This window comes from Amphiprion ocellaris, chromosome 13 (assembly GCF_022539595.1).
Source record: "Amphiprion ocellaris isolate individual 3 ecotype Okinawa chromosome 13, ASM2253959v1, whole genome shotgun sequence".
Classification (NCBI taxonomy): domain Eukaryota; kingdom Metazoa; phylum Chordata; class Actinopteri; family Pomacentridae; genus Amphiprion; species Amphiprion ocellaris.
The window spans coordinates 20,439,406-20,459,530 of NC_072778.1; the positions used below are offsets into that span (position 1 = coordinate 20,439,406).

Consider the following 20,125-nt stretch of genomic DNA (forward strand, 5'->3'; position numbering starts at 1 on the left):
AACAATTTCTCATGATTGGTGTCATCTGTGTTGGAGAGGTTTTTTCCACAGTGTGTTCGTGTCACATAGAGAAGGAGCACAGCCACCAGGCACTGACAGCTGACACGAGAACAATAGACACACATTCACGCTCAAGGGGTTGTGTAATTAGGGCACCTTTAAAATGGTTTGCCCTGTTGGCCTTCTGATGAAACCTTATTGGCAGGGCTGAAAGCAGGAGAAAGCAAAAAGCACTATTAAGTACATATCTTTTTATAGCTTCACGCTGAAAGCAAAATGCATTAAAATTCAGCTTGCAGCACTGAAAAAGTCATCATTCTGAACTTTTCTTATCGCTCGCAGGTGCCTTTGGGAGGACTGTTGGAAGTCAATCAGCTGGGGAGCCGCGTTGACAGTGCTCAGTTTGAGCTTCAATCCAGAGAGAAATAATGTATGGGCTGCTGTGTGAGAGTCTTCACGACTTCATCAAGGAGTCGTACGGAGATGATGTGTGGAAGCTTGTCAGAGAGAGAGCAGATGTCAGATTGCACTCTTTTGTCACCCACCAGGTACAGTTATGTATATATATGACATATATGACATAACAGTGCATGCATATACATGGAAAATTAACACTTGTGAGGTCTGCAGTGTGGTGTACTTTGCACTTTCATCTGTCACGCTGTTGCTTTTGTCTGAGACTTCACTGTTCTGATGCCAAAATGTCTGGTTTTCTAAGTGATAATTCTTGCATCTGCAGGTGTATAGTGAGAGCGTGATTCCCCGGATTGCAAAGGCAGCCAGCGGAGTGACAGGCACGCCCTACAATGAGCTCATGAACTCCTGGGGCGTCTACTTCTTGGGCTTTGTGGGGAAATATGGCTATGACAGGATCCTTAAGGTGGGAAAAGATTGCAGAATCAAAAATGTCAGAACTGTGTTGTTTCTTGGTAGATATTTCCGGTGAAGTATTATAAATGCCATGGACTATGTATGTATTGCTGTGGATATTATTTCTTGTAGTAGGTTTTGTCTGTAGGTGTGCAGGGAATCTGCCATCTAGGGTTACATGTATGGAATAGTTCATGCTCTAGTTGCAGATTGGTGCACTGCGGTTTTGTGGATATATGTTTTTCAGGACATTGTTATTAGAGCAATACTTATTTAAATGTTTGGTCACACCTGTGTCCGGATAAATTACAGATTAGGAGTATAAGCACCATTTTGCTCTCAGTATTCTTATGTTTTAGATTAAATTTCAGGCAAAATAGAAATATATGACATAAAAGAAGGACTCTAATTATAACAGCCACAGTAATGCCAAGCTGCCACTGTCAGACCCTTGAACAAAGCCCTTAACCCTGTCTGCTCCAGGGCCAGTGTAGTGTAGCTCTGACTCTAGCTTCCTAACAAACTGGAATACGCAAAAAGACAATTTCCCATTGGGGATCAACAAAGTGAGAAAAATAGAAGATAAAACAAACTGGCACTATTTAATTGCACATGAAATTGGTGTATTACAAGAAATTTACTCTAGAAATAATAGTAAAGAAAATATTATTCCTATTTTTTGTCTCTAATTAAGCTCTTTAAAATGTATTTGTCTCCACACACAAGATGCATTAAGCTGGATGAAATATAAAATGCTAATTTTGGGGAGGATTAAATATGCTACAGTCTGTGACATGCAAATTTACATGTTTTTTGTGTGTTTTTTTTGAAAAATTGGCAATGTCCCTTTCAGATTATTAAACAAAAAAAGTGAAAAAGAGTAGACATGATGTGTTCCTTCGTGTCTCTGCCTGCAGGTGCTTGGCCGACATGTACGTGACTTCGTCAACGGCCTCGACAACCTCCATGAATACCTGCGTTTCAGCTACCCCAAGGTGCAGCCCCCAACCTTCTTCTGCCAGGAGGAGTCTGCTACCGGAGTCACCCTCCACTACAGGTCTGTGACGGGGTGTTTGGTCGCTGGGTGGGAATTGATCAGAGGCTGAAGATTGATAGGCAATTATCAGACATAAAAGTTGAAAGAGGGACTAGAACAACAGAGAGAAAAGCTGTGCAATTAATCTCTTTAGAAAGACATTCCATTTTCTTCCTGTGTGACCTGCAGGAGTAAACGTAAAGGCTACCTGCACTACGCCATGGGTCAGCTGAGACAGATGGGGAAGCAGTTCTACGACACTGACATCCATGTGGAGGTGCTGTCTGAGCAGATGGTCGGAGACTACTCCCATGTCACCATGAGGTAAGTGAAAGACATACAAAGCAATTTTTTTATTAAATAGTGGGAAATAAGTTGCCACATTTACTCAAGTGCTTAATACTTTCACAATAGTTATTGGGCTTCAACAGTTACAGCAGATTAAGATTTAACATATAAACTAATGAAACCAGTAGCTACCTGCCCTTTTTTATTGACTTATCCTTCAGTGAAGCTCTGTACAATTCTTCCACTAATTAACTTCAAACTTTTGAAAAAGTATCTGTGTGGCTTCGCAGGCTGAACTTTGACAACTCAGCGTACCGCTACATCATGAAGGAGGATGAGGAGGAGCAGGAGATTTTGCCCATAACCTCTGACTTCTTCTTTGAGGTCTTCCCCTTTAATATCGTCTTCAGACAGGTAATTATTTTGATTTATCGTCCATCTATTGCAGAGGGCAGTTGAGGAATGAAATGAAGTCACCCTCGCTGATTATTTAAATTTTTCAGGACATGGTGGTGCACAACGTGGGCTCGGGCCTTGCTACAGTCTTCCCTGATCTGGATGGCAAGAAGATCAACGATGCCTTCTTGCTGGCTCGCCCTCTGGTGGAGTTCACCTGGAACATGGTAGGACATTTCTGACGGAAGCTGTTTTAATGTTACCTGCCAATTTTGATGCCTCATAACACCAGTTTAAAGCAGGCTGCTAATGAAAGATGAGAATGCTGACTTAGAAATCTGTCCACAGATCATCTCCCACCCCAACAACCTGTTTGAGATCATGTCCAAGGAGCCCGTGAAGAGAGAAAGGAACCTTCACAATCGAGTCCAGAGTAAGAGCGGAAGCCATGTAAACACTCGCAGGGGTGTGTGTCTGATTGGAGAAGACCTGTCTGCTTGTGTTCTTATCAAATTTAGTGCAGTCAGACACAAAAAGACAAAGTCAAAATGAATTTCATAAAATAACAAAAAACAGAAGGTGTGCAGTAAAATGGATGTCTGTTCTAGTGTGAGAGAATCAGCATTTCTCCTGCTGCAGGAATTCAACTGTTTGATGTTTTGAGTCACCTTCAACTGACCAAAGGATGCAAATATGAATTTTTATGATTGATTGTTCACACTCTTTCTTCACAGATTCTGACTATGAAAATGCAAATCGCTCTGCTGATGTAGATGTGGAGCTCATGGCTTTCCAGTCCATCATTGGAGATGATTACAAAGGTCATGACCTCTCTGTTGTCCTCAGACATGTAGCAAGACCTGAGCAAAGGGACGCTGAAGTAGTCCGATCGAGAATAGAAAAAAAAAGCTTTTCAGCACACAAAAGAGCTAAAATACAAAATAACTTCACTTTAAAGGGGTTGTTGATAAGCTGGAGAGAGTATTGACTTTCTGCCATCCAAGAAAAAGTGCAGAAGGAAACCTGCTTTAAGACATGAAATATCGTTACATTTAGACAGAACCAAACTTGCCGTTTCCAACTTTTTCTCCCTCCTATGCTAAGCTACACTAGTCGCTACTGACTACAGCTTCATCTAAACATCCTGTACAGACAGTAGAGTGGTATTTATGTATTCATCCAGCTGCCGCCAAGAAAATTACATATTGCAGTTCCCAAAATGTCAATCTATTCTTATAAAAATGTTAAATCTATTAGAATGGAACTCTTAACACCGTGCAGTTATTATCTGCTGCCGAAATCTAACCCAAACACCTCTGGCTGTTTGTCTTCTCGGCATTTGACTGGTCCCCTTTTAGACGGTAACAGCGCTAACGCAATGGAGAGCTGGGGTGATGGGAGCCGCTGCCTCAAACTAAAAGGACAAATGAGATACATGCCAGAGTGGGAGTCCATCATCTTCCTGGGAACCCCTGTGTAATGCCCACACACACACACACACACACACACACACACACACACACACACACACACACACACACACACACACACACACACACACACACACGCAGATACAGACCTTTATTAAAAGACTGCAGCTGAAAAGTAAAACATTCTGAAAAGCAGCAAGAGCGAAACTGAATTACGAAGCTGAAAATAAAAGCCTGGGCAGTGAATCAAATCAAGGGCCCATTCTAACAGCACTTACCATGCATGAAATGAGCTGCTAATTAGCTTGTAATCAGACAGTGCAGCTCTTGTGAGCCTAATGGGAACCCATTTGCAACTGAGAGTGGTTTCCACAGAGTACATTACCAAAACATCTCCCTCCTCTTCTGAAACATTTTGTTTTGCAAGCAAAATGCCCTTATGCCTGTATTGACAAAGCTTCTGAAATGTTAAATGCCACACCCCACTGCTTAAATTATTGATATTGCAGGAAACTAAAAATAATGTATCCCGTGATTACCGTCTTTTCATTCTCCAGTTTTTATAGGTAATGCTATTATAATTTAATTGATTCTGGAACTGTTTCAGTGCGTATTATTAAATATTTTCATTACTCTCTCCTTCCTCCTTCTTCTGTCCGTTCTAACTGCAGCATGGAGAGCCTGAGTGCTATGTTTAAGACCGGCCTGTACATCAATGACCTGAGCATGCATGACTCCAGCAGAGACCTGGTGCTGGCGGGCACACAGCAGTCAGAGGAGCTGAAGAGAGCTCTCATACAGGTTCCCTGTGCCAAAGTGCCGCTACATTTTATATGTGTGATCAGCCCACTTGTCACTTTGCATTATGCAAAGTTGCTCTGAGGCTCTTCTTTCAGTCAAGCAGTCCCAGATCACAGTCAAGATACAAACTAAACAATATATTTATTTCTGTCTTCCTCCCTCTTCCTTGGGATTGCAGGAGCAAAAGAAGTCCAGTAAGCTGGAGGAGAGCATGAAGATGTTGGACTACGAGATGAAGAAGACTGACGACCTCCTGTACAGGATGATTCCCAAGCCGGTGGCTAAAAGGCTGCGCAAAGGAGAGCCAGCTGTAAACACTTGTGAGGTCAGGATTGTAGATAGTGTGATATACACATGACACTTTTCTTAGGCCCTTTTTCTGGTCTTTCCACTAAGCTGACTGTTGTTGTACCGACAAAGAATTATACAATCCTTATATAACATGCAGGAATCAGAGGCAGAAGAAAAGACGCATTTTTTTCAGTATCCTTTGAAAACATAGAAAAATGCAAGTGGTTATATAATATCCATACACCTCTCATATTTTCTTCTCATGTTTCTTCTCACTAGACGGAGATTTCCTCAGCAATAATGTTAAGGATCTGAATCTTCCCTTATACGGTTCACTTTAATTGGCCCTGATTAAGTCTAGCGGAAAGAGAGATCAAAGACAAGGTACATGTATGGTGAAGAGGGGAATGCAGAGGGTAGCTGTCACAACAGCGTGATATACTGTAGCTGCGCTCGACAGTAAAGAATACCATGAGACCTTTGTGCCTGGTACTTGGCGCTTAGTTTAACTCACAAGTCTGCACTGAGCCACTTTAAAATTGGCACAGATGTCTAATTAAAGATTTAATCTAGCACCTACCAGAGAATAAACTTAGGTTCATTTTTCTGCCAACTGTAAATAGCAAACTAAACAGACCCCAGCCTTTATATTCATAACACATTAGATTTTTTTGTTTTATAATAAGAGCATGATCTGCCTCCTTCACCTCTGTATGTGTGTGCAATGCATCAACCAGCTGCCTCATCAACTCTTTTATCGCTTTGCAACCCAGGTGTTCCCAGATGTGACCATCCTGTTCAGCGACGTGGTGGGATTTACTCGCATTTGCAGCCACATCACTCCGATGCAGGTGGTCTCCATGCTCAACACCATGTACACGCTGTTTGACACACTCAGTGAGAAGCACCGCGTCTTCAAGGTTTGTGTGTTCTTTTTTTTCTTTTCTTTATGTGTTACGCTTTTACCACACCCAGGCAAGAGCTTCTGTTTCTGTGTTTTCTTTTTCCAGGTTGAGACCATTGGAGATGCATACATGGTGGTTGCAGGAGCTCCAGAGAAGACTAAGTATCACGCTCATAACATCTGTGACATGGCCTTAGACATGGTGCGCTCCATAGATCACCTCAAAGACCCCTCCAACGGCAACAACATACAGATTCGTGTTGGTGGGTAGAAGATACACCAAGCTGTCTGTGTCTTTATGTCAGGGTTTGACTGAGGGAACTGACCTGTCGCTGTGGTTACAGGGATTCACTCTGGGATGGTCGTGGCAGGTGTGGTAGGACATAAAATGCCACGTTATGGTCTGCATGGAGACACAGTCCACACAGCCTCTGCCATGGAGAGCAATGGAAAGGTGGGTGAAATGATGACTGACAAACTAATCATATCTCTCAAAAGCCTAAAAAGACCTAAAATGAAAACAGCAGTATAGCTCTCTACAAATATACATCAAAATATGTATATATACTTACTGAGTATTAGTTGTCTGTGATTTTGTTTTGACTCCTCACTCTCTTTCCCAATCAGGAGATGCACATTCAGCTCAGCAGCGCCACCTACGAGCACCTGAAAGGAAGTCACTTCATTTTCGAACGAAGGGGTATCATTACCATCAAGGTCGAGTCAAAACTGTTACCGTAGCAACTGCACATTACCTCATTCGCAGCATGCAATTAATTAGCAGTTTCTGTACAACATATGTGTAACACAAAGTATAAATCAGTTCAATTCAGTTTAACTCAAAGGACTTAATGCACTTTATTTAAAGTTTACGCACATGGAAATGAACACACACAAATATAGGATAAAAAACAATAATATATAGTTATGATGCTTTAAAAAAGTTTTAAATGTATGTCTCCTCTCCAGAGTAAATGCATGTTATCTGCAAATGAGGGTCAAATGCTGAGGCTCTAATTTGTGCTAATGGAAGGTTTGTGTATCAGCAATCAGACAGGGTGCACATTTCAGAACCTCAAAAATATATAAAATAATAATAACTCACAATGTTTTGGCTCTGGGGAGTCAGCACTCTTAGTATTCACAGCTGGTAATCGCAGCTTGCTTGTTGATTTGCCATTTTATCGCAGGGCTCGACTTTGAGGCTGTACATTCAGTGATAATACCAGCAAAGTGACTCCCGAAGGTTTCTGAGGCAACTGATTACAGGTGCCAATCTCAAGAAAGCGAGAGTGAATCATTTTTCATCAGGGAATTGAAAATCTGGCACCTGCCATTTTACTTCCATAACAGAAATTGTGCCTCTGAGCATATATGTTTGAGTTTTTGTGCATGTGTCAGGCATCTTTATGTACAAATCTAAATCTCCCTTCTGCTTTTTTCTTTGCTTCATCCTATTTTTAGGGGAACGTTGAAATTGAGACCTACTGGCTGAAGGGAAAAAGGGACAAGGATGGGAATGCTCAGGCAGCATGTCCCCAGTTTGAGACCCAGACCATCAGTAAGGCCATCAGCAAGGCCACCATCTCAGGCCCTGAGGCCACAGGGGATGAGGAGGGACTGGTAAAGGTTCAGCTGAGACACACTTGAACACTGCACACTCTCACTTGCTTCATTTTCACCATCATCATCTCAGAGACTCTGTGTGTCTGCCCGCAGGTTTTCCCACTGGTAGCAGGGGAGGAGGAGGATGACGTCAAATCTATTCGATCTCATCGAATCAAGATGGAGATTTCAGGCCATTCTCTGGAGGAATCGATAGAAGAGTGTCGGGTGGAGGAGATGTCGGTTCATAAGGTGACAGAGAATATGTGAAATTTCTAGACCGACTCTGAATGTCACTACTTCTAAATCTTTTTCTTTTCATCCAGAGATTTCATTATGATTGATGCAATTGTTACTTATATGATAAATGTTTTGCTCCTTTCCCAGTCCCACTTTAAGGATGCTTTGCAGGACGAGCTCGAGGACTCTCACCTTGAACTGGACTCACCTGAGTCTGACGGCAGAGACTCCCTCATGGAGTCTCGTGACAGCTCCTGTGACTCCCGCTGCTCCAAAAGTGCCATGTGTTCCGTGTCATGAATCGTGAGATGAATAATGTTGCTCAAGCTGACGCTGTCTGAGGCTAATGCCAGTAATTCTTGTGTATTACTCTTTCTAAAGTGCTTTTTGTACAGGCCAGATGGCAGATAGCAATGCGGGTTTTAGCTGTTATTTCAGCTTTTTGAAGCAGTTGTTGTGTTGATGCCAAGGCAATTTTAGATGACATGTTTGTACACTGACTAGACTCTAATCCTTGGAATTCCTAGTGTACCTGTGTGCTGTTAAATTGTACATCAGAACCATCAGTGCTTTTTTTGCTCTCACAATAAAGAAATCAGTTTGTGTAATTTTACACTTCCAACTCCTTTAAATCTCAATAAGCTTTTAAGAGTCAGCGGACACTTCTCCATTTTCTTCCTCACAAGAGACACATCAAAACAAACTGAAACTTTGCAGTGCACCTATTGTGTAATATGCCTTTGTATTAATTAGTGTTCACCGCACTGTTCTGCTGCACTTCATAGATTTGACATTGTGCTCCGTCCTGTGAATTCCTCTGAGTCTCTCCGTCTCCTCTGTCTTTCATCTTGCATGTATCAGCTTATTGTTCTCTATCAGTCAAATACACAGCCATGGCGCAATGAAACTGCTTGTCTGCTCAGTGAAAATAAAGTGAGACGTCTGCTGAGCGGTGTGTTGATCCATTTGTTATTGTTTTTCTTGTCACTCAAGCATTGGCATTCAGACGCACATTTACATTTTTGTATAATGTACATGCTTTTATTGAACACAGTTCTCTGTGTCATTGCGTTTGAAGGTAAAAATACATCATAACAGTCATGTATGTGATTGCTTAGTTTACCTGTTGGTGCAGGTAAAAATGAATATCAAATAAATATGGGAGTAAAAGCATAACAAGATATCAGTTAATCTGATGGTGGTCCAGCATCACAGTCAGACAACATTTCCTACAGACAGGTTATCAGATGAACTGCACTTATAGGTGGCGTCCTCACGATCTAGGCTGCATCCGTTGGCTGTTCGCGAATCTTTGAGTGATGAATTGATGGAGCAATGGAAGCAGAAGGCATAGAAAAAAGCCAGCAGGAGCAGGAAGCAGACCACACAAAAAATGGCAACAATCAGGATGGTGTGCACTTCCATGTGCAGTTTCTCTTGTGGGAAAAGTGTGGTGGTGGTCAGGGGGCCAGCAGTGATGCTGGGCAGCAGAGGAGTCGCTGTGGACAACTGTGGCTGCATGGAAGTCAGGTGGATGACCTCTGGCATGATGGGAGGATGTGCACCGTCAGTGGGATTGGAAGATTTTGTTGCAGCTTAGAGGACAAAAGCATTTGTTTTGAGTTTTGTTTACCATATGTAGAGATGCTCACATTAGCCACATACAGTAGTGATAATAAAACACTAATTAAAAGCAAGATAATCATGTGTAACAATAAATCAACCTGTTGAAAACAATGATAGCAGATAGAAAAAACAATCTTTACAGAATAAAATTTTGTGCAATGCTCAGCTTATCAAATAAAGTCTGGCATTATTAATGTCAACAACACAATTCCATCCTGTACGATAAAAAGCAGCAGGTTAATTATCTTTCCCTCAAACAACCAAACAGAGGATTCATTGTTCCTACCTGTGATGTGTAGCTGCAGTATTGTTTTCCTCTGTGCAGGACTCTGAGCAGGGCTTCTTTTGGTAAACACAGGCTGGGAAAATGAAAGAAATGGAGGACAAGAGAGAGCGCTGGACTGAAGAGGAGAGGTGGCTGGTGGACCACGAGTAACAGGGAGGGTTGCCATGGCAACACTCGCTGAGGGGCCACTCGCACAGGAGTGACATCATATCACCTTAAGATTAATAATGTGTGTCATAGTCAACAGATGAAGGTTTCTGGACATTTTTAAACAAACTGAGCAAAAATGACTTTGAAATATGTTCAGAATTAAAGCTGTAAAATGGAGAATAATCACATGATTGAAATAATTTTAATGTTTAATTTACTAGGGTTTGCAGGTGATAATAAAAACATTTTCCCAATTTGAGCTTCAGAAATCCAAACTAGCAAAAAGAAAAATTTGATTGTACCATACCACTGATTTGTAAATAGCAGAGACTCCTCTTAGACCCTGAGATAGATCTGGCCCTCTAATACTGCCACCTGTTGGTAAAGCAAGCAGCACATTACAAAGCACAACTTCATCTTCCTCAACCTCATCTCCCCATCCTCCCAGCTCCTGTGCCGTCTGGTCTCTTTCAAACTGCCATAATGATCCTTTAGTATAAGTTCTAATTGGCCCCATGCCTCCTGCTGTGCCCCCTCAAAAGAGACCTAAAAATGTTTTAGGACTTGCTCCAAATTTTAGTCGCCATGGAGATGCCTAAATTATTCAACCAATAATCGGTAATTTTGCTAGCACTTCCCAAGCAAGCTAAAAAGCTGTCCCTTCTCCCACCCCCCTCCCCACCCCTGAGATCTACTCATAAATATCAGACAAAAAATGAAAAAATATTCATTTGCATAATTTCATGTAGAGGACTCAGAACAAAGCCTGCCAGCTGATGTGATTTTAGAGTGCTTTCAGATGGTTAATTACAGCTCCAGACAATAGAAACAAAGGATCCATTAAATCCAACCGCAGAGAAGCAGAGCCAAAATGGCTGAATGGAGGGCTTAGTCTACACCAAGGTCAGTCTAAAGGACAAATATGTGAAGAATGGCCACAGGGGTGTGTCGGCCTTCAAGCCTGGAGGATGTCTGACTGCTGTCCACCCAGGAAGAATGAAGTGACTCTGAAATCAATGATCTGAACTGTCGCTCTGCAGATCTCAAAACAGAAAGTGAAGAAGGATTTTTCTCAAAGTTTCCCACATAAAGTAGACTATTTGCATTTCTGCTGGAAGAACACGCAGCGTTCACAGCTGGATGTGAGGTGTGTCATGTGGCCAACTACCTCTGTGAGAAACGATCCTGACAAACAGATGCATTGCTGCATCGGAGGCTCATACCATGTAACAGTCCCAGAATTAACATATAAAACATTTGAGAAAAAGTGCCCCTGCTGAAAATTAGTCAGCCTCTCTGCGTGTAATTTCCTGCACTGTTTGTTCTGCTGCGCCTTGAATATCTGATATCTTGTTTTGCCATGCAATGTGACTGTGTAATTGTAAACTCTCTTCTCTCCAAGTCTTGCTTTTCAATTAGTCTCTTTCTCACTGTACAATGTCAGAGCTTGTCATCGTGTTGTGGAAATAAAGCAAGATGACAGCTGAGCAGAAGCAGAGCAACTTGTTATTGTTCCTCTTGTCAGTCAGAGGATTTTTTAGCCACATTAGTGTGTTTTCTGTGTGTCACTGACAATTTTTAAAACTATAATTTGACCAGTAATGTGACTGCCCCTATTGTTTGTGAATGCATGTGTATATATTTAGATAATCTGAATACTGATGGCTTCAATTGATTAGAAAACAAGAAAAACAAAATAACAGAAATGACTAGTCATTTTAATGTCAAAAATCTCAAAACACATACTTTACACTCACACTGAACTGGTCTCTATGTAACTGACAAACCGCAACAGTCCTACATGGCTACACACTCAACTTGGGTTTGTCATTGTTTAACAAAGCTCACAGATTCACCAGACAAGGATCACTGGGATGAAGGGAACAAAAACAAACATTTTCAGGACAGAACAGTCATTAATAACTTCCTAATTCACTTACTGTAGCTAAAGTATTTCTTTATATTAGCTACAGTTGCAAAATATTCATAAAAATGTCACAGATTGTAAAAACAAAATCATTCAGATCTGTGAGGGGAGCAGAACCTGTTATAGATGAGGCCCGCAGACAGTGAATGAAAGGGCATATTTTTATAATCCCTCATTTTATGCTGCTCCTTGGTGTGACTTTAGTTGATGGAGTCTGAGAATGTGGGTTCACTTCTTCTTGTTCACAATGTTGTTGCAGATCCAGTTCATGCCATCCTATTGGAGAAATAGAAACCATTTAATGCACTTTCATAGATGAGTTCAGACACTGTGAGGACAGGAAAACAGTCTAAGCCATCAAACTAAGCAGGGGAAGAACATTATTGAAAGAATAAAGTTTCCAATAAAAGAGTTCAGACTGATTTTCAATGCAATATTGTGCAGCAGGGGCATGGGGAGCACTTTTATGTGGCTAATTAGGTTCCAGCTGAAGGAGAAATCAATAAATCAGAGTTGGGTCTGACCTGTACTCCCTCCCCTGACACAGCTGAGCAGGCCTGAATCTGCCACTCGCGGTCCCGGTATGTATGCAGATTCAGTCCCTCGGCGATCTCACTGGCCGGTGATGCTGTGGCCAGATCCTGCTTATTGGCAAAGATGAGCACTGGAACGCCCTTTAAATTCTCCTCATCGATCAGCTCGGACAGCTCCTGCACATACGTACACACACAACTGTCTGTGAGCTATTTTTTAAGCAAAGTATGTTAATTCCTCTATTGTCGATTTCGCTTTGTATTTTGTCAGAATGCATTTGCAATCTCACCAGACCCGTCTCCTCAAACCGCTTCTTGTCTGCGCTGTCAATGACATAAATCTAAAAGAACAAACACAGTTCAATGATATCTTTAGCAGACTTACTGAAAAGCAAACACTGAAAATTCATGGATGAATTTGCATGTAAACCACTGAATAGTGCTTTTTTTTTTTTTTTTTTTAGCATATCAGCAGTCAAAAGCTCAAAGCAAAAAAATAACAAAAACCACAGCTATCACATCCTTTCTAAGGCATCACATAACATTATAGTTTTAAAATACATATCTAAAAATACATTGACAGCACTTAACCTGGGCTTAAATGTGCCCTGCTGTCCAAACACAGAGCAATTTTGTATGTAAAAAGTATAATTTATGTATTTTTTTTGTTACGCTTCATTGTCAGGAGGAAGTGTCAATTTGAAATGAACTGACTCACCAACAGGTCTGTGTTTTCCAGGTACTTTTTCCAGAAGGGCCGGATCTTCCTCTGCCCTCCAATGTCCCAAACGTTGAGCTTCATGCCATGAGAGGCGACACTCTTTATGTTGAAGCCCTGAAGTGAAACACAAAGCTGGAGTCACTGCACCGCACATCACCGGCTTCAATTCAAAACTGTTCCGCTACACCTGCAAAGTCTTGTAAATGGTTTCGAGGAAATTCATTATGTGGCAGTGTACTAGAACACGGTCTTGTGTATTAAATTAATCACTGTTTGATTATTCTCTGTTGAAAACTCGTTACGTACCAGCAGGAGGGCTTTACGCGTTTCTAAGGACATGGTCAGTGTGTTAATCCGCAGACGTTTTTCATAACATAGCTCGTCTCGGTTTCAGCTGGCTAAGTTGTATAACAACTTTATCCTGAGGGCCAGCTGAGGCACAGATCTGAGGATAAGACTGGAAGGATCAAGTGAAGTGTTTGTGTTTAAGTGCCAAATCTGATTTATCTTTGTGGTGACCATTGGCATGTCACACCGGACCACATCCTCAGGAGCTGGCAGTGCATCTGCTGTTGTCTGGTCTTGTCATGGAAGAGTAATGCAAGGGTATTAGATTATGATATTAGAGGCTAGATATTTACATCAGAGGAAGGTGATATAAATGGGACGTCGCCAGAATGCTGGGATCTTCCCAGAAAATGTGTCGAGAGCATGCAAATCAGCAGGGTCATGTAAGGCCGCAGTTTATCTCCGTTTGAAAGGTTGTTTAACAGCATAATGACACGATGCGACATGCATTATCATTTTACTGACAAGTGGTTAGACCATGTGTCGTATAAGGCCAATCAATTCATTTCACAGTGTGTCAGAAAACCAAAGGTCATCTGAATCCCATTACTTTGAGTGAGAGTGTGCGCTGGTCCAGCTGGTCTCACAAGATTAGACACAATCCTCTGGGTTATAATATCACGAAAAAAAAGAGACAGCTTTCTGAAAAGCTACATTCAAACAACATAAATCCATTATCATAAAACTGTGTATTTTTGCAAATAACACCCAGCAGACAAATTGCATTAATGTCTAAAGGATGGTAACTTGTTTGTTAACAAAGAATTGATGGAATTTGCTAGCAGAGCTATCTGAAATACATTTAATAAAGAACATCAGGTAATTATGTTGTAAAGGGCCTCAGCTGTTCATGGTGCGATGAATTCAATTAAAGACACAAACACATCATCTGCGAGTTTGTCGCACAGTGTTTCTTATTATGCTGTGCAGCATGCAAACCTGCTTCACACATAACTTGCTCTCACCTGTGTTGGTGTGATAGTGTTTACGTCCTCAGAGGCGAGGCTTTTCAGCAATGTGGTCTTGCCAGCGTTGTCCAACCCCAGTAGCACTATCCTGACCTCCTGCTCTGTGGATCCCTTCAGTTTCTCTATAACAGAGAGTAAGCCCTGCATAGAGGGAGATGGCCAGGCAGAGAAACAAGGCAAAAATACCAGTGTCAGACCAATCACACAACTCAGTGCAGCATTCAAGGCATTTTTAAGTGTTTGTGGATTAAAGTTAGCTCGTTTCTTGAGTATCAATTCATATGTCAGTGGTTTAGAACACAAAACATTCACAATTCACAGTAACAGTAAAAATGCTTTTCCAGTCATAACTAGGATTAAATCAGGCAAGAGAATCATCCAGTTTTGACACTATATTACTGGAAAGCCACATGATTGAGAAAAAGAAAATGACCTTCTTTACTTTCCCCCAGGGTGTAATGTTGCTCTGACATGCTCTTGAAACATCCAATATCAAGAGACAAATGAAAAGACACACAGCATTTCCACCTGAAAACTAATAAAATCTTCTTGACCTCTTTCTGACTTGAGGTCAAAATGCCCCTTACAGACGGCACTGCTGAGCACACATATGTGTGACCATTTTGCTCCACCCTGCACTCCAATCTCTGGAGCTACCGTACAACTACCACCCGCATTCTGGAAGAATTAATCTGTTGCTACATTTAGAGCCCCATTCATATATTAGTGCACCGGTTAATGTCATTAGTCTGCGAGGTTGCACAACCGCAGAATGAGCACCAAGACTGCCAAGAAAAAAGGCACTGCTTTAAATATCTGAAATAATGCAACAGATACTAGCGATTAACTGCACATTGTAGAGATCCCATTTGGGAGTATTATCATAGCAGCTATATTGTATCACCACAACCAAAGGAACTTAGATAATCCGTCATGGCTGTGAGCTGCATCTACACACAGGTTTACTGTGAAATGCTTGATGGTTCACACTGTGTGAGTCACATGACCACCTGTGGGAAATGATTTTGCATCATGCACACGCTGAAGGTTCACATTTGGTTTTATAAGTCCCGTTACTCCAGATCAGGTCACTTACCTTTTGAGCTTCTCCCATGTTGGTGTGTTTCCTGTGGCTTGGCTGGAGGGCTGCAGCTACATTCTCCAGTGAAGCTCACACAGGTGTGTTAGCTATCCAGGTGACCCAGGTTAGCTATCCAGAAAAAGGAACCAGCTACCTCGGTCTTTTCTCGCTTCCTTCTCTGTGAACTTGAGTGGGTTAAGTGCTATGTGTGTATGTGATTGTAATATCTACCTGGGCGTCAATTGCTCCTCAGTGTCAATGTAGAGTTAGCAAGCAGGAAGAGGGGGAAGGTGGTTGGGACTGGGATTAGGAAGCCAGAATTAGCCCTAGTCATCCATGCAAAGGCCACCTACTCCCCCTCCTTCCTCTGTCCATCCCTCCATCTCCACTTTGCAGTGGCTTTACCTGGATTATCCCTTAGCCACCTGCCATAGGAGGAAACAGAATATAGTCCTTCCTGACCCACTCACACACACGGATAAAAAAAAAAGTTTCTGCCATATGGCTGAAGGAAAAATGTGCTGTTAATGCAGAAAAACAAAGACACTCGGGGCAGCATGAGCACTAGCAGCATGCGTGCGCTTAACACATAAACTTGAAAGGATTACATCATGTAGTTGCACCAGGGAACTTAGTATTCCTGTGTTCATAAGTCAACTCTCAAATCCCACATACATCCCCCTCTTGGGGAGGAGTGGACAGCATTATCGTCCCATATATCCATTACATGGCAGCCACCGTAAAGCTGCTCTGTGTAGTGTGCGCTCCTGTGAGCAGAGCATTCAGCAGGATTAGTGTGAACACGGCTATCCTGCGTCTGGATTAAAACATTTCTAGGCTCTTTTTCTCAACTGAACAGGATAACGTGACTGCTGAGTTACATCACAAATTCACCCTGCTCTGGAAAAGGCCTACTCATGGGCTTGTAACCACATCTTTTCACACACGATTAGCCTCAAAGACAGAGATTGAAGAGTTTTTATTTTTGTATTAAATACTACAACTTTGGATTAGGAAATAAGGTCAGTATTCATTACACATAAATGTGAGATATAGCTGGTCTTTCAGGAGCCTCTTGGGGTCAATGTCTGTCCAATCTGCGCCCTCTGCTGCATCCTTTCTCTGTGTTGAACTGCAGAGAAGGAGGGATGGGGGTTCATCAAAATCATTACTATCACTTTTCATGTTTATATGGGAAGATGTTGCTGCAGTTTGCAATCAGTTAGCTTAGTTTAGCACAAAGTCTCATTCCCAAGGTAACAGAATTCACCTACCAGCAACTCTAAAGTTCTTTATTTATCACATCATATCTTCTACGTTTTATCCAGAATGTAACAATGACAGTTTATCACAGTGACAGCCAAGATAACTGGCTTTTGTGTTCAGTTTTTTGAATGTCCAGACATGAGAGTGTCTCATCTCGCTTAACATTTGGCAAAAAAGAAAATAAATGATTTGCAGAATATCATAACATTCAAATATACCTTTTTTATGCTGCTAATTGTAGAGTAGGTGGGTTTTATTACCTCTACACAGAGGTAGCTGTGTTCCCTTTTTCCAGCCTATGTGCTAAACTATGCAAAGTGGCTGCTGACTATGACCTTACAGTGGCTACATCAGTCCATTAAATAAGGCTGGTCATCTAAATTTTTTGCATGGAAGCAAATACACAAATTTCTCAAAATGCTTTGAGGTATTTTAAATATATTATTTATAGGCTAAGAAATAACATAGACCTACAGTATATAAATCAAGAAAATATTTGAGGTGCTTTATTTATTTTCATTCACTTTTTGTTGCCAAGTGGCACAAACACTCTAGACTGAGCTCTTACTGTTGTCTCTTCTCAGCTTGAACTTCATCGCCAGCCCCATCATCAAGATCAGGACCAAAGCTGAAACACCGCAGACCACCCAGATAACCACAGCGCTGTCTGGACGAAAGCACACAGACAATTACAGAGACAAAAACACAGACCGGCAGTGACGACAGATAATCTGAAGGGCCGGTGAAGTGTTTAAGCACTTCATTATTTATATTAAAATCCATGTGATGTTACTGATTTTGTATGTTCCTTTTAAAAAATGTAAAATGCACCATATTCAGGCCTGTGGTTAATGAGTTCAAATTCAGAGTAGGAACAGCAAAGAAATGTGTACTTACTGGGTATAGTGACATCACGTGGCGAAGACTTGTAACAGCCACACGGGCTCGTCACAGAACAGGAATATGTGCCTGCATTATGTGAAAGCACTCTTTTGACACTGAATGTGCTTTCATTTTCCCCTTTAAGTTCTTTCGTATTCTTGTACCACTTAAACGTCACATTCAAATCGGGAAGGTTATGGACACAGGTAAGATAGATGTCCTCGCCCTCCTGTACAGTGAATCTTGAGCTGTTGACAAACACCTTAAAGTCTGACGGGCAAAGTAAACATTTAATGGGAGGGAAGCAGCAGCGATAGTGTTAGTTAAACAGATGTGTTCCAGTGCACTACCACAGACAAAGACATTTTTAAAAGTTACCTCTTCTGCAGTTTTGTGGAATATTTGTTAATGTTCCTGGAGAAAATGGTAGACATGCAAAAAAATGACAACTGTCACACAACATACATCACACATCCAAGGTATTCATACATTTGTTTCAAAGTTAAAATGAACCATGCATGTTTCTGACAGCATAAAACCCATTCTAACGTATTCTACTCTTAAAAGTGAAATTCCACCAACACGCCATTCTACTAAATCACCCCACTGTCAATTATTGCCTCTACTACGCTGTATGAAAAATTAGTACAATTTCTCTTGAAGTAAACAAATAAAAAGAAAAAGAGAACTAACCATTAATGCAGTGGGTGATGTTCAGACAGAGCTCACAAGCATCTATAGAGAAAACAGATGTAAGAAGAATGGAAAAAAATAGCACAGAGAACTTTTTTTTTCACGTATCTTGCTGTGCAATTTATTGGAAGACAATGTTCAGGTAGATTAGCTGCTACATAACATTTCCAGATGTAGTCCATAAAAAGACAGTGATTTTCTTTGTTTTTTCACCTGCTAGAGCTTCTCCTGTGACATTACAGCTCAGGCACTCGGCAGGAATGCAGGTCGAGCCAACATGAGCTAAAATAACAGAGTATAGAGTATGTTATGTTGAGCTAAACTGGAATATGCGAGAAAATGGGGAACGAAAAAAGTATGTATATACACGACCAGTCAAAAGTTTTAAGTATCTCCTTACATATGAGGAGATGACCAACCACAAGATGCAGGGATAGCCCGCTTATAATCATTGTCTGCTGGAAAAGACTAGATTCAGAACTATTCCATTGAAGAACTGAACAAGATGAATATCTAAAAACAAAAACAGCATTTAAGCAAATTAGGGGCAACAAATCAAATTAACACAAGGCTACAAGAAGCATTAAATATCATTATAAAACTGTGCATATTATAAGGATTAAATGTTGTTACTTTACCTGTGTTGTCTCTTCATACGCAGTGTGAATGTTGACCTGCTCTGCTTTGCTTAACTGAATGGTCTTTGCATCGGAAAAGGCACACCACAACTGATTATAAACATTGATACCTATGCAAATAAATTAATTCCTGGGAATTTACAGCACACACAGTACCAGTCTTTGTATGTTTCAATAGGAGAAGTGACGACGATAGTAGGCTGCTGCTTTCATGTAAAATGAGTGAGCTCTAGGTTAAAATAAAGGGATTTTCACACTTACACTTACTTGTTACAGAAACAGAAAAATGTGAGGTAGAGACAGATTCAATAGGAAAGCTACTGAGAGGCAGAGGTAAGTTTAAGTATAGGCTGTTATGAGGAAAACAAGGGTTTACTTTTGCAAACTAGCCACTGCCTCTGCACACTCAATAAGGTCACACATTTGAAGGATGACTTTCCTCAGAGCTTTTTGGATTACAGTCAAGCTGAATGAATTTTAAGAATCAAAGCTCTCAAATACAGCATTATCTTTCACTGGAGTCATGCATGACCTTCATACACATCTACTTATTCACACAGTTGCCAGCAGAGAGTGCTGCTGATCATCCATCATTTTTCTTAATGGTTCCCACGCAGGTAGATGAAGGGCTGGAGCTTTTACTAGCAAGCAAAAGGAAAGAGATGGAGTTCAGATTGGACAGATCCCACTAATAAACAGCTCAAATTAATTTACCCAAAACTGAAGGTGTTTGGGCACACGAAAAACCTACAAAGACACAAGGTGAACATACAAACTCCATACAGACAAAGCCTCTGAGCCACCTGCCATGCTGTAGTTCATGTCATTCAAATTTAGGTGAATATATAGTTGAGTCCGGTGTTGTTTCCTTGTCGATTTGTGCTTCCTGTTATTTTACCATCAACCACACTTCAGCCTTGGCGTGACCTATCAAGTTAGAGATGCCTAACCATCACCTAACCCTGAATCACACCCACAATAGAGGGCAACGGCATAGAGAAACACAATCAAAGAGGAAGCAGACGGCACAAGTCTGGGTTTTTCCATTCTGCCTGCCCTTAAGGTCTCTGTTGTTGTTGAATGGAAAATAAAAAAACGATGACCCAAGCCTCCATTAATTTCTTGATCTCCCTCTTACCTATTAA

The 20,125-nt window shown here is 41.2% G+C and overlaps 3 protein-coding genes across 5 annotated transcripts; 1 reads left to right on the forward strand and 2 right to left on the reverse strand.

Annotated features, from left to right (window-relative positions):
- Nucleotides 1–120: 120 nt before the first annotated feature.
- On the forward strand, nt 121–8,810 carry LOC111569537 (soluble guanylate cyclase 88E-like). Of its 3 annotated transcripts, none has more exons than XM_055016284.1 (19): nt 121–240; nt 343–548; nt 740–880; nt 1,788–1,927; nt 2,096–2,230; nt 2,485–2,608; nt 2,698–2,817; nt 2,939–3,056; nt 3,325–3,411; nt 3,949–4,066; nt 4,692–4,821; nt 5,000–5,146; nt 5,886–6,032; nt 6,123–6,279; nt 6,361–6,470; nt 6,644–6,733; nt 7,481–7,645; nt 7,736–7,873; nt 8,009–8,810. In XM_055016284.1, the coding sequence occupies exons 2-19, from the start codon at nt 429–431 to the stop codon at nt 8,159–8,161; spliced, it is 2,340 nt and encodes a 779-aa protein (XP_054872259.1). In that variant the 5' UTR covers nt 121–240; nt 343–428; the 3' UTR covers nt 8,162–8,810. The 3 variants fall into 3 exon arrangements, with proteins under 3 accessions (XP_054872259.1, XP_054872260.1, XP_023127477.1); XM_055016285.1 differs by having other exon boundaries at nt 7,481–7,639; XM_023271709.3 differs by having other exon boundaries at nt 2,939–3,023.
- A 2,815-nt stretch (nt 8,811–11,625) lies between these two features.
- On the reverse strand, nt 11,626–15,785 carry arl3l1 (ADP ribosylation factor like GTPase 3, like 1). Its single transcript, XM_023271712.3, has 6 exons — nt 15,517–15,785; nt 14,418–14,561; nt 13,102–13,218; nt 12,674–12,724; nt 12,375–12,560; nt 11,626–12,126 (listed from the first exon to the last, which is right to left on the reverse strand). The coding sequence occupies exons 1-6, from the start codon at nt 15,532–15,534 to the stop codon at nt 12,079–12,081; spliced, it is 564 nt and encodes a 187-aa protein (XP_023127480.1). The 5' UTR covers nt 15,535–15,785; the 3' UTR covers nt 11,626–12,078.
- A 676-nt stretch (nt 15,786–16,461) lies between these two features.
- On the reverse strand, nt 16,462–19,058 carry LOC111569526 (uncharacterized). Its single transcript, XM_055016318.1, has 8 exons — nt 18,981–19,058; nt 18,743–18,855; nt 18,556–18,624; nt 18,343–18,384; nt 18,028–18,063; nt 17,665–17,919; nt 17,336–17,434; nt 16,462–16,633 (listed from the first exon to the last, which is right to left on the reverse strand). Exons 1-8 carry the CDS (start codon nt 18,995–18,997, stop codon nt 16,566–16,568), a joined length of 699 nt encoding a protein of 232 aa, XP_054872293.1. The 5' UTR covers nt 18,998–19,058; the 3' UTR covers nt 16,462–16,565.
- Nucleotides 19,059–20,125: the final 1,067 nt, after the last annotated feature.

Coding starts and splice junctions, on each gene's coding strand:
- LOC111569537 (XM_055016284.1), top strand. CDS start 429: ATGTATGGGCTGCTGTGTGAGAGTCTTCACGACTTCATCAAGGAGTCG. Junction 5,147..5,885: donor CAGCTGTAAACACTTGTGAG/GTCAGGATTGTA, acceptor TTTGCAACCCAG/GTGTTCCCAGATGTGACCAT. Junction 6,734..7,480: donor GGGGTATCATTACCATCAAG/GTCGAGTCAAAA, acceptor TCCTATTTTTAG/GGGAACGTTGAAATTGAGAC.
- arl3l1 (XM_023271712.3), bottom strand. Junction 13,219..14,417: donor ACACTATCACACCAACACAG/GTGAGAGCAAGT, acceptor GTTTCACTTCAG/GGCTTCAACATAAAGAGTGT. Junction 12,561..12,673: donor GGTTTGAGGAGACGGGTCTG/GTGAGATTGCAA, acceptor ACGTATGTGCAG/GAGCTGTCCGAGCTGATCGA.
- LOC111569526 (XM_055016318.1), bottom strand. Junction 18,385..18,555: donor CACAGGAGAAGCTCTAGCAG/GTGAAAAAACAA, acceptor TTTTCTCTATAG/ATGCTTGTGAGCTCTGTCTG. Junction 16,634..17,335: donor CAAGCTGAGAAGAGACAACA/GTAAGAGCTCAG, acceptor CCTTCTCTGCAG/TTCAACACAGAGAAAGGATG.